The sequence below is a fragment of the Pinus tabuliformis genome, chromosome 7 (assembly GCF_031772625.1).
Source record: "Pinus tabuliformis cultivar Carrire ecotype Pingquan chromosome 7, CPIR1, whole genome shotgun sequence".
Taxonomy (NCBI): Eukaryota; Viridiplantae; Streptophyta; class Pinopsida; order Pinales; family Pinaceae; genus Pinus; species Pinus tabuliformis.
Window position 1 is genome coordinate 362,584,933 of NC_142293.1, and position 11,530 is coordinate 362,596,462.

Genomic DNA, 11,530 nt, shown 5'->3' on the forward strand with positions numbered 1-11,530 from the left:
TGACCTAGCTATAAAAACACATATCGCACTCATACACAAAATTTTAAGCAGTGTCACACAAGTGTCGTCAAGGTCGTCCTAAGGTCTATATCAAGTGTCGCACTTGTTGCTTCTTGTTATAGGATAGTCACACATAGGGTAATGCTTTGTCTTGTTGTTCCGGTGGTCTATGTTGTCGCGTTGTTGAATGATGCTAAGTGTGTGATCACAAGTTTAAGTTCTACACAAGTTCACCTTCCTCTCGCACTTAGCCATTTCTTTGAAAATCTTCTCGACTCAGAAACTTAGTTTCACCGAACCCTAACTGAACTTTGCATTGCATAGTCTCATCCCTCACTGATGCAACCATACTACCTGGAACTACGTAGTGCATAGTCACTTTCCCCCAGGGCAATTTCACTACGCAATTCCAGAGCTTAGTAGTCTCCCTTCATGCCTAGAATTGTGCAACAGTTCCTCCCAAGCTTATTTGAACTGTGCATTTTGCAATCCAAATCCTCAAGCTTCTCCCATCGCCTTCTCAAACCCGTAATGCACAGAGAACCCAACCTACCTTGCCACCCAGAAATGTGCAGAAGTGTCCCCCAATGTCCTCCCTCAGTCGGAGCTCATTGATCTCAATAACTACGTAGGTATGTCCTCAAGGTCTCTCTGTTGCCCAATCCTCCTTGCCTCTGAAAACTGCACAAATCTGTCTCTTGGGGCCCCATCCTGCATCAACCACTGACTGTCTCAAATGCACAATCTTGTCTCGTAGAGGTCCCTACATAATTTTCCCCTCAGTGAGGGTTTTTCTCAAAATTTCCTTAGTCAAGCCTGATCTGCATTATACGCAGTCTCAATGACCAACATCTCTCCCTGTCACTTGGAACTGTGCAGTGTGCAATTACTGGGCCCTCTTTCCCAGACTGTCACATGTCCGGGTCTCATTCCATGGATAACAATGCATCATATTAGACTAGGGAGTTTTTGGATTGATGTGGTCCTGTCATGAGTGAATTCTAGGAACAGGTACATTGTTAGATCATGGTGAGATGATGAAGAAGGACGAAACATGCTTGAAGACTCACTTGCAGTTGGATGGACAAAGGAATCTATCAAGAGCAAGTAAAAGGAACACATGTATGAAGCCACCTCTCAAGAAGAAAGATCATTGAAGGCCCTGCATCAAGAACACGTCTATCACTTAGCAGTAATATAAACTTGACATTGCCACATCAGCAAGCTAGTACATGTTAGCAGTCTCATGTCAAGTCGTGTCATGAGTTGTCAAAGGTCACATCACTATTATGGACCATGTATATTGTAAATCAAATTATTATAAAGTTGAAGTCCAATGGACACATATGAATACGAAGATTCATGTCAGTTGAAAAGTCATAGGAAGTTGAACAGTCGCGAGGGAATTCAAAGAGTCATAAGGGTCAAGCATCACCCCTTGGTGTTGTATACCCCTTCATTGTATGAGCAAAGGAATTTTCACCTTGGCTCCTCCTGTAAAGCACAGAGAGTTTGGTCAGTTCTTTGAGGAGCAAGGAGTGGTTCCAATGTCCCGCTATTGGGGCTAGTGACGTACAATGTAAATATGTGTCTTGGAAATTTTTCTTAATTATAAAAGCCTTCTTAGGCCAACAAATTTCCATGCATGACTTATGGATGTTTGTAAGACTATTATGTAAGCATTTGTATTTCATGTTTGCTTTCACATGTACTAAGATAGTTGAACTATTTCGGTTGTTTTAATGCTTATCTTCCTGGGAATGTACTGTAATGGTTGTCACTGTTGTCTCATCCTTGTGGACTATTCTGTAGGATACTAGACATACATTTTCTTACTCATCAGTTTTAATGACCATCCCAGTCAATAGTTGGAAAAATGTCGTAGTCAATAGTTGCAGATGCAACATCATCAAGATTCACACTTGATTGGATTTTGGGAATAAATTGCTTTCATGGCTAGTGCTTTTGGTATGCTAAAAATTTGGTGAAAATTTGTTCGAATTTCAAATTTAAGTTATTGAGATGGTATAATGAGTGTTCTAGGGTTTTTTAAGAGCCAAGAATTCATTTGTAAATTCAAATGTGCAATTTAAATAACAAAATATTGTGATTTCACCATCAAATGTAAAGCCAATGTACCTATAAATTGTTGGAATTATAAATTTCATTTCTTGAAACTATATACTTTAAGTGTCCTAGAGTTTTATAAAGGTTTAGAATCTATTTATATATATATTAAAAAATGGAATTTAGGTGACAAAAAACATGTGATTTCACCAACAACTTTATAGCCGGATTCTAATGATGATTGTTGGAATAATGCAAACAATTCTATATTCTAATGCCATTGTTGCAACAACTCATTGATGTGTCGTTGATGGAAAAATGTCTTTTTCAATAGTTATAGATGCAACATCATTAAATTTCACACCTCATTGGATTTTTAGGAACAAAACTCCAACGTTGTGAAAATTCATTGGGTAACTATTGCAACAACTCACATATGTGATGTTGCCAACAAAATGTCTCAATCAAGAGTTGCAGATGTAACATCATCAAGATTCACACCTCATTGGGTTTTGGGAATAGATTTAAATTCTTGAGGCTGTATAATTTGGGTTTCCTAGGGTTTTCTCAAGGTTTTGAATCCATTTAAATAACAAAATAATTGGGATTTCACCAATAATGCATCAACTTCTACTATGGACATGTTGCCATTACCTCCCATGCAAACCCCAAATGAAGCGATGCCCTTCCCTCCCTCTATCTTTTACTTGCACATGTCAAACTATACAGAAAAATTAAATTATTATTATTTATAATAATATTAGATTATCAATATATCATTATATAACTAATATTAAAACAATTTAATAAGTTAACCATGCTTACCATTTTTAATATACTTTTTATATATATGAAGAATTTAGCCATAAATAATAACTTTATAGTTATAAAATATAATCAATAATATTAGATAGGATGATATTCATAACATTGTTTTATATAAAAAAATTTAAAAATATAAATTAATTTTAAAAGGAAAAAGAAAATTACAATAGAGATTCGATACCTCACATCTTAACTCTTATATACCATAGGATTTAAATACTAAAAATTTAAATTTAACCCTAAATACCCACAAGGTCGTTGTGGTGGTTATTGTTTCCCTATTTAACGACAATCATAACAGTTGCGGCGGTTCTTGTTTTCGTTGTTCATGAGATATCATTACCGTTATTGCCACCAGATGGCGTGCATTCAAAGTCTTTGAAATAATTCATCTGTATGTGCGTTATCGATGTGATTTAATTATTTATTACGATGATAAGATGAGATGAGATGAAAAGAAAATCTTGTCCGGTGCCCCACAGAAATTCAAGATAAACGTCTCATTGATGTTTGCGATATCTGAACAATTGGCCCTCGCCCGTCACGGTCAGGGTAAGGTCCGTTGGCAAAAAGCAAAACTGAGACGATGATACCGTAACGATCCCTTGCGCGGGCCCTACCCTCCTTATGATATTTTGGCACCGACATTGTGGTAACCCGATGTCGGTTCCATCTAACCATTGTGGGCATGGCGCGTGTGCGACGCGTAGGAGCAATACGAAAGAGGCGAAGAGACCGCCACACCAAAACTATAAATACCACATTCTCCTCCTTTATTTCCATCTACTGCGTTCTCTCCATTTGTTGTTTGTTATATCGTCTGCAATTTTTACCAACATATTTACTCGTCTTAGTAAATTTTTACGAAGTTATTTACTAGATGGCGGAAGAAGCTCCAGAGCACCAGGACCGCGGTATGTTCGGTCTATTCGGCAAAAAGAAGGAAGCTGAGGGAAAGCAATGTGATCACATTGTCCAGACTCCTGCTCAGACTGAGGCTGCCTCTTATTATCCAGCTCCTCCTCCGTATGGAGCCGTACACGGCCAAGGTAACGGTTACGAGGGGCAGTTTACCCCTGAGGAATCTGAGCAACAGAAACACACGGGAAAGCTTCACCGCACGAACAGTTCCAGCTCTTGCTCTGTAAGTCTCTCTTTCTTCCTAATTCTTTTATTCCTCACTCATCGCTTCGTTTCTTTATACCTCATCTTTTTTCGTGTGAGGTGAAAAATGAGTTTATATATATATGTATAATTGCAGTCGAGCGATGAAGAGGAGGAAGGCGGAAAGAAGAAAGGCGGCGGAAGGAAGAAGAAAGGGTCGAAGGAAAAGCTCCCTGGTGACGCAAAGCAGTATTCCGGTCAGCATGGGGGTGAAGAGGAAAAGAAGCCAGGTATGGTTGATAAAATCAAAGAGAAGCTGCCGGGACACCAAAATAAGAATGACGTCTTTTTTCGTGTGAGGTGAAAAATGAGTTTATATATATATATGTATAATTGCAGTCGAGCGATGAAGAGGAGGAAGGCGGAAAGAAGAAAGGCGGCGGAAGGAAGAAGAAAGGGTCGAAGGAAAAGCTCCCCGGTGACGGAAAGCAGTATTCCGGTCAGCATGGGGGTGAAGAGGAAAAGAAGCCAGGTATGGTTGATAAAATCAAAAAAAACTGCCGGGACACCAAAATAAGAATGACGTGGAGTATGAGAAGGTAGTGTAAAGAAGACCCTCTACCCATATAATATGTGAATCTGGGTTTACTCGTTCAGCGCGTTGCTTAGGAGCATGCATGGATGAGAATATTGGTACGTGCGTGTTGATTAGTAATGTGTTGTGTTTCAAGAGGGGATCAAAGTTACGACTGTAATCCGAGGTCGGAATTTGCGGTTTTATAATAAATGGGGTTTCTGGTACCAGCTTACCTGGGCGTCTGTCTGATTTATCGGTTACGAGTTATGAATTAGAAACAGTTTATGTGACCAAACTTTTAGCCGTGTTCATCACGAACATTTTTAGTCGCAACAAAAGCCTCAGTCTAAGTGTCACGCCTTCAACTTGGCGGTAGTCTTTCTCCCCTCTTGGTGAGGTGCGGCACCGAACACTTTTTTTTCACCAATACTTATGTTTGTGGATTACGCTTAATTCACTTTTCCCTACTTACTTTGTGTTTCGCAACCAAGTATAATTATGTTTATCCTTTATACCAATGAACACCCATACACATTCATTATCAACAGCAATTATAAAAGAGAACACAATTGCATAGTATAAAGGGAGGGGCAACTCCCTGAACAATGAGTTGCCCGAACAATATATTATAACAGTTTACAACGCTTTACAGGTATACTTGGAAACTCCAAGTTTCATATTTAGCCAATTTTACAATGTTCAACTTTCACTAAAGTCTCACCGTGCACACTTGCACAACGGGCGGGCGCTCACCCGAGCCACCCAAGAACCCATGCCATGTCGTTGCACAAACGGGCTCTCCTGCATTTCACCGTCGGGCACCTTCGCACAAACCGGGCGCCACACCTGTGCACGCCTCAACCGTTCGTCGGGCGCCACACACCCATGCACGCCCTCACCCAACCACCAGGCGCTCTTGCCCGCACCTTCACCCACAATCGCGCTTCACCGTGCATGCTTGCCCAAGAATGGGTGCATACTAAACCTGCACCTTTCCTTAGCTTCTAGTGCGCACTTCTTCCTTAGAGCGAAGATGTATGAGCGTTGGATTGTTGTCTAAATGCCTCCACGCATTCACCAATATATATCCATTGTAGGGTGAAGTCTGGCTGCCGAGCCGACTGCCCAGCGCCCACAAACTATCGCAAACTTCTCCAAAACATGTCTCGGCTTGCCCAAGTTTGTAGGTCGGCCTCCATATGTTATCACACATGCTCCATGCCATATAAATGTCAGCTCGCCCTCTCACATATGCACATACACATCGCACACTTCAAAAAATCTCGCACTTCGTCGTTCCAACCGGTCGTTCAGTTCAACCACACGCTTGTTCAGCATTTGCCCACGGTCGCATATCAACCGAACACGGTCACACTTCGGGTGGAACCGCAGGTCGTTACATCCTCCTCCACCTGAAGTCGTTGTCGCCCTCGACAACATATCATCCTGGTAGCCATCCACCAAGACCAATATCAATGTCTGTCTCATCCTCGGTCCATGATGTCAACTCCTCCACATACTGCAAACATCCTTGCAACATATGTAGAATTCCATCTCCACCATGTGTCGTCCTCATCCTATGAACTGTCATGCTTCTTGCTTGCCTGATGTCAACATCTCTCTGGTACACTGCTAGCCCCCATGACTTGAACTAGTCAGGTGATCAATCCAACTGTCATGCTCAAATCATAAGAATGTCCCTCCTTATGCCTTCCACCAGTCTATCTCGGATTCTGCCACATCTCAGACTCACCAAGAATCTCTCCATCATGTTCAGGTCCATGGAAACTCCATCCATCTGCAACATGTCATGATGCTTGATGCCAAGCCATCCCTGCCCAATCTGTCATACCTGCTCAACATGTTTTAAGGACTCATTGCCATGAGTAGCTAACAATGAGCCCCATCTTCTATATCACCTAAAAAGATGTGGAGGGAGTAGAGCCTGAAGGCTCACCCTCACTAATCAACTCAATCCACCTGTCAGGATCTTCTATCTCCATCCTCTGTAGATAAGTGACCTGATCCTCCTCCCGGACATTCGGCCTCACATATGCCTCCTCATCATCATCATCATCCTCAACCACTTCTAGCCTTCTTGACAAATCCAAGATACTATCTGAAAGTGTCCTGATGACCAATGATTGTTCGGTAAGTTTTTCCTCAATAGCAGACAACCGCTTACTCATGTCTTCCATTCGCTTCTCATCCTCCATTTGCATCACTGCTAACTTACAATAAGGTCTCGTCACACCAATGGTTGGAACACCAATGGGTACATCTTCCCTTCCATTGTAAATGTACAACTTCTTCAAATGTGGAACAATCATAGCATCAAAGTGTTTCATGAATTCCATCCCCAGCACAACCTCATAGTCATCAATCTAAACTATAGTGAAGTCGACTTTCCCTATCCACTCACCTAGTGTTATGTCCACCTTTTCATCTACACCAAGAACTTCAGCCGGAGGAGAATTCACTGTCTTCATTTGTGCCTTCACTCGTACAAATTTCAACCTAATTCTTCTTGCAGTATCTTCACCCATGAAGTTGTGAGAAGCCCCACTATCCACCATAGTGAGTAAGTCAGCACCTCCAAACTTAATCCGAACATATTCCAAACTATTCCTCTCAGGATCCCTTCGAGAGACCACCTCCGTAGCAGCAACAACTCCAAGAATATGCATTGTCCCCACAGAAGCTTCTTTCGCATTAGATTGTGCAATAGCAGCCACTTTCGGTTTAGAAGGACAATTCTTCACCGTATGTGGTCCAACACATATCCAACACTTCAAGGCTTTCTTCATCTTCGAATCATCATTCGATTTTGAAGCATCATCCTTCTTCTTCTCTTTTGGCTTATCGGACTTCTGCTTTCCATCATTAGAAGTCTCATCATAATGCTCCACCAACTTGTCCATAGCAGCAAAAGCTTCCTCAAGTGTTCTAATCCTCTGCCTCTTCACTTCATTGCGTGACCAAGGCTTCAACCCAATAATGAAATTGAACACCTTGTCCCTCTCTGCCATGTCAGGAAGTTCCAGAACCGCACTTGCAAACTCCCGCTGATATGTCTGTAGGTTCCCTGTCCGCTTTATGAACTTAATTTTCATCTTTGCTTCCCACGTTTCATCGTGAGGACTGAAATGAGCCTGCAAAGCTTTCTTCATGTCATCCCACGAAGTAATGTCACCAGCACTGCCATTGGCAATCTGATCCATCCTTCTTCACCACCACATCTTAGCATCCTTTGTTAAGAACTGAGCAGCTACTTTCACCTTTGTCTCATCATCAGATAGACCCAAGCGTTCCAAGTATTGCTCCATGTCCCATAGAAAGTTGCCAAGAGTCTTTACACTCCTTGTACCATCGTAAGATTCCGGTTACTTGAATTTCACATGAGGCACTCTTCCACCTGAGTTATGCCTCATGGCCTTCTTCAACACCGCGATTTCATCTTTGGCTTCATCAAGAGATTTATGCAAGCCCATGATCTTTGCAAGACCTCGGTCCCTTGCCTCTTCAATCTCCTTAACCTTTACTTCAAGTTGTGTACACATAATATCAGTGTACTCGTGTTGAGTCCGAAGTTCATCGAGTTCCTCCCACATCTTTGAATTGGCCTCTTGTTCCTTATCGAACAAGTCCATCTTCTTAGCTTAGAAGTTCTCCATGTCCTCCTTTCTTTCCAACACTTTTTCCATAAATGCTAAGGTAGCATTCTTCGCACCGTCACTAGACCCAGCCTGAGATTAAGCTGCCATTGCTAACAGCTTCCTTCTCTTTTGCAATCTAATTTCAACCATCAACAACTTCCCAAGGTGCCTGCAACCTAAGTCCTTGATGCAACACTTATCAGGAAGTGTTTCACCAACCTCTTTCACCTGCAAGTACCTGCTTTACTGTCACCAGCTTCCAAGCTTCTTCAACCCTGAATACCACCTGTCAAGCTTCCAAGTGTATCCACACCTGCACTTCGTCACGAGCAGCCCTGCTGTAACACCAGCTCCAACTGAGCTCTGATACCAACTTCACTTCGGTGAATTTGTGTAGCAGCTTCAACCAGGATATCAGCTCTAATACCAACTGTCATGAAGTGACAGTGGATCAACTTCGTCCGCAAATCCCCTCTTCACTTCACCAGCTCTGATACCAACTGTCACGCCCCCAACCTGGCAGTAGTCTTTCAACCGCTCTTGGCGAGGTGCGGCACCACCGAACACTTTCTTTTCACCAATACTTATGTTCGTGGACTATGCCTAATTCACTTTTCCCTACTTAGTTTGTGTTTCGCAACCAAGTATAATTATGTTTATCCTTTATACCAATGAACACCCATACAAATGTTGGCATTTTGGCACAGGTGTGGCGCTTTGATACAGGTGTTGTCCTTGATGGCAACTCTCTTTGATGACAGATCTCCGTTCAGACTACAGAATAAAGAGAAATCTAATAAACGCCGGTTAATCAAGTCCAAGTTGCGTATACACGCTGGTGATATGCATACTAAGTTGCGTATACGCAGGAGAGCTATATACAAAGGCGCGTATACACGCAGATGCATGAACAGAAAAGGGCGTATATGTCGAGAAGTTTCCTTTTGGTCCATGGTAGTTAGTCCTCGGTACTTGTGCCCATGTCTTTGGACCAAAGTACCTCGACAGACGTGTAGATCTCTAGTTTTGAAGTTGATGGTTTTGGATTTCTATGGTTTTGGCTCTTGGTATTGAGCTAGGCCTAAGGCTATATAAGGAGAAGAAGATCATTAGGCAGATCATCTTGAAAAGGCTTGAATATCTGAAGAAGAAAGAGATCTGGTATGCAGGTTCTGGGTTGCTTGATCTAAGCTAAGGAGAGATCACTTCGGTTGATGAAAGACTAGATCTAAAGGATAGATCGGGATCTAATGATTTGAAATGCACTATTATGATATGGTTGATTATGCGTATTTCTAGATCTGCATACTGACGCAATGTTATGTTCTGGGTCTAACTGATGTCTGGTACAGCTGCAAGTTGATAGAATTTATTTTTAGATTTGTACGCAGGTTGGCTTCGGTAAAAGCGCGTGTATACATGGGTTTCTCTCATTGAAGTAGCGTATATATTTTGGAGCTTGATTTTTGAGTTACAGTTGGGTCTGACTGTTATTGCAGAGTTCTGTACTCTGCTCTGTGTTCTGGTAACTGGAGATTGACAGGGTTCAGTGGTTCAGTGATTCAAAGTTTGATGATGCTAGTATTGGTTGTTTTATGCTTCAATGATCTGTTGTGAAAGTTGAATGAATTGTGGTCTACAGATTGTAATGTTGTGCTTCAGGAATATCCAGTCTGAAAATGTATGAAAGGTGGTACCTGAAAGAAAGAAGATTGTAGGTCAGCACCTACGTACTAGTATCATAGCTAGTACAAGAGCAAAGGGGGTTGGAGCTCCCTTCCAAGGAAGTTTGGAGAACGAGAGAAGGTTGTAGCCTTCTGCAGGTTGTAGCCTACGTACTGGTATAAGGCTGCACCAGTACAAAAAGATTGTAAACTGAAGTTTCATATTAAAGAAAGATAGAGACGACTTGCAGCAGGTGGTTTTCACCCACATTGGGTTTCCACCTTATATCTTGGTGTTCATATGTGTGGTTTCTGTGTGATCTGTTCTACTGCATCTGTTTACTCTTAATATGGTGAATAATGTCCTCATGCACTTAACTGAAGATAAACTGACTGAATTATAAGATTTCTAGTTATACGCAGTTTTCTTTATTCACAGTTGCGTGTACACGCTGGTTCACTTAACGAAAGTAGCGTATATGTTTCTGAGCATTGAAAAAGTTTTATAGTTATGATAACACTGATTCACCCCCCCCTCTCAGTATTATTTCCAACAATTGGTATCAGAGCAGGTCCTTCAGAGAAGCTTGATCGCTTGAAGGTAGATCGTTCATCATGAGCAACTACGAGAGAGAAGCATCAATCAGGCCACCCGTTTTCGATGGGACAAACTTCAATTATTGGAAGGTAAGAGTTACTGCATATCTTCAATCTCTTGGTACAGAAGTTTGGGACATTGTAGAAACAGGCTATGCTTTTCCTTCAGCTACTCCTATAGATCCAGCTGAGAAAAAGAAGTATGAAACAAATGCAAAAGCAGTCAGTACTCTATTAGGAAGTATATCCCAAACGAAATTCATGAAGGTAATGCACTTCAAATCCGCAAAAGAAATATGGGACAAAATGGTCACAAGCTATGAAGGAGATGAACAGGTAAAACAAGCTAAACTTCAAACTCTCAGGATTCAATATGAGACTCTCAAGATGTATAATGATGAAAGTGTTGCTAATTATTTTCTTCGGGTAGATGAGATTGTTAATTGTATGAAAAATTTGGGTGAAGAAATAAAAGAGGCTATAGTAGTTCAAAAGATTCTAAGATCATTATCCCCCAAGTTTGAATCTAAAGTATCTGCAATAGAAGAAAAGGAAAATCTCCGTGTTCTCACTATGTCTCAGCTACATGGAATTCTAACTGCTTATGAAATGAGAAAGGGAGGTCCATCAGACAGAAGGGAAGCTGCTTTTAAGGCATCAGGCAATGAAGATTACTATGAAGCAAGCCATGTTCCAGAAGAAGAGGAAGAAGAATCAAATTTTGTCAGAAATCTTCAAAGGGGTTCTGGAAGGTTCAGAGGTAAGCTACCTTTCAAATGCTTTGCTTGTGGAAGAGTAGGTCATTATGCTGCAAAATGTCCTTATAAGGATAAAGGAAAGGAACCTGCTAGATGGAACAAGAAACAAAGTGCAAATAAGAAAAGCTACTACACCCATGAAGATAGTGATGGTTTATCAAACAGTGATGAAGATGAACAAGGTAATAAATATAAGTTGTTAATGGCATTTGAAGATGATGATTATGAGGATGTTGTAGATGTGAATAACCTCTATGATGATATTACTAGACTCAAGAGATG

At 41.3% G+C, this 11,530-nt stretch overlaps 1 protein-coding gene across 2 annotated transcripts; it reads left to right on the forward strand.

Moving 5' to 3' along the window:
* Positions 1-3,659: 3,659 nt before the first annotated feature.
* LOC149247458 (uncharacterized) lies at positions 3,660-4,538 on the forward strand. Of its 2 annotated transcripts, XM_089458229.1 has the most exons (3): positions 3,660-4,036; positions 4,154-4,286; positions 4,396-4,538. In XM_089458229.1, the coding sequence occupies exons 1-3, from the start codon at positions 3,773-3,775 to the stop codon at positions 4,404-4,406; spliced, it is 408 nt and encodes a 135-aa protein (XP_089314355.1). In that variant the 5' UTR covers positions 3,660-3,772; the 3' UTR covers positions 4,407-4,538. The 2 variants fall into 2 exon arrangements, with proteins under 2 accessions (XP_089314355.1, XP_089314354.1); XM_089458228.1 differs by lacking the exon at positions 4,396-4,538 and having other exon boundaries at positions 4,154-4,389.
* Positions 4,539-11,530: the final 6,992 nt, after the last annotated feature.

Excerpts from the sequence above, each read along its gene's own strand:
- LOC149247458 (XM_089458228.1), top strand. The coding sequence starts at position 3,773 with ATGGCGGAAGAAGCTCCAGAGCACCAGGACCGCGGTATGTTCGGTCTA. Across the intron at positions 4,037-4,153 it reads ACAGTTCCAGCTCTTGCTCT|TCGAGCGATGAAGAGGAGGA; the intron begins GTAAGTCTCTCT and ends GTATAATTGCAG.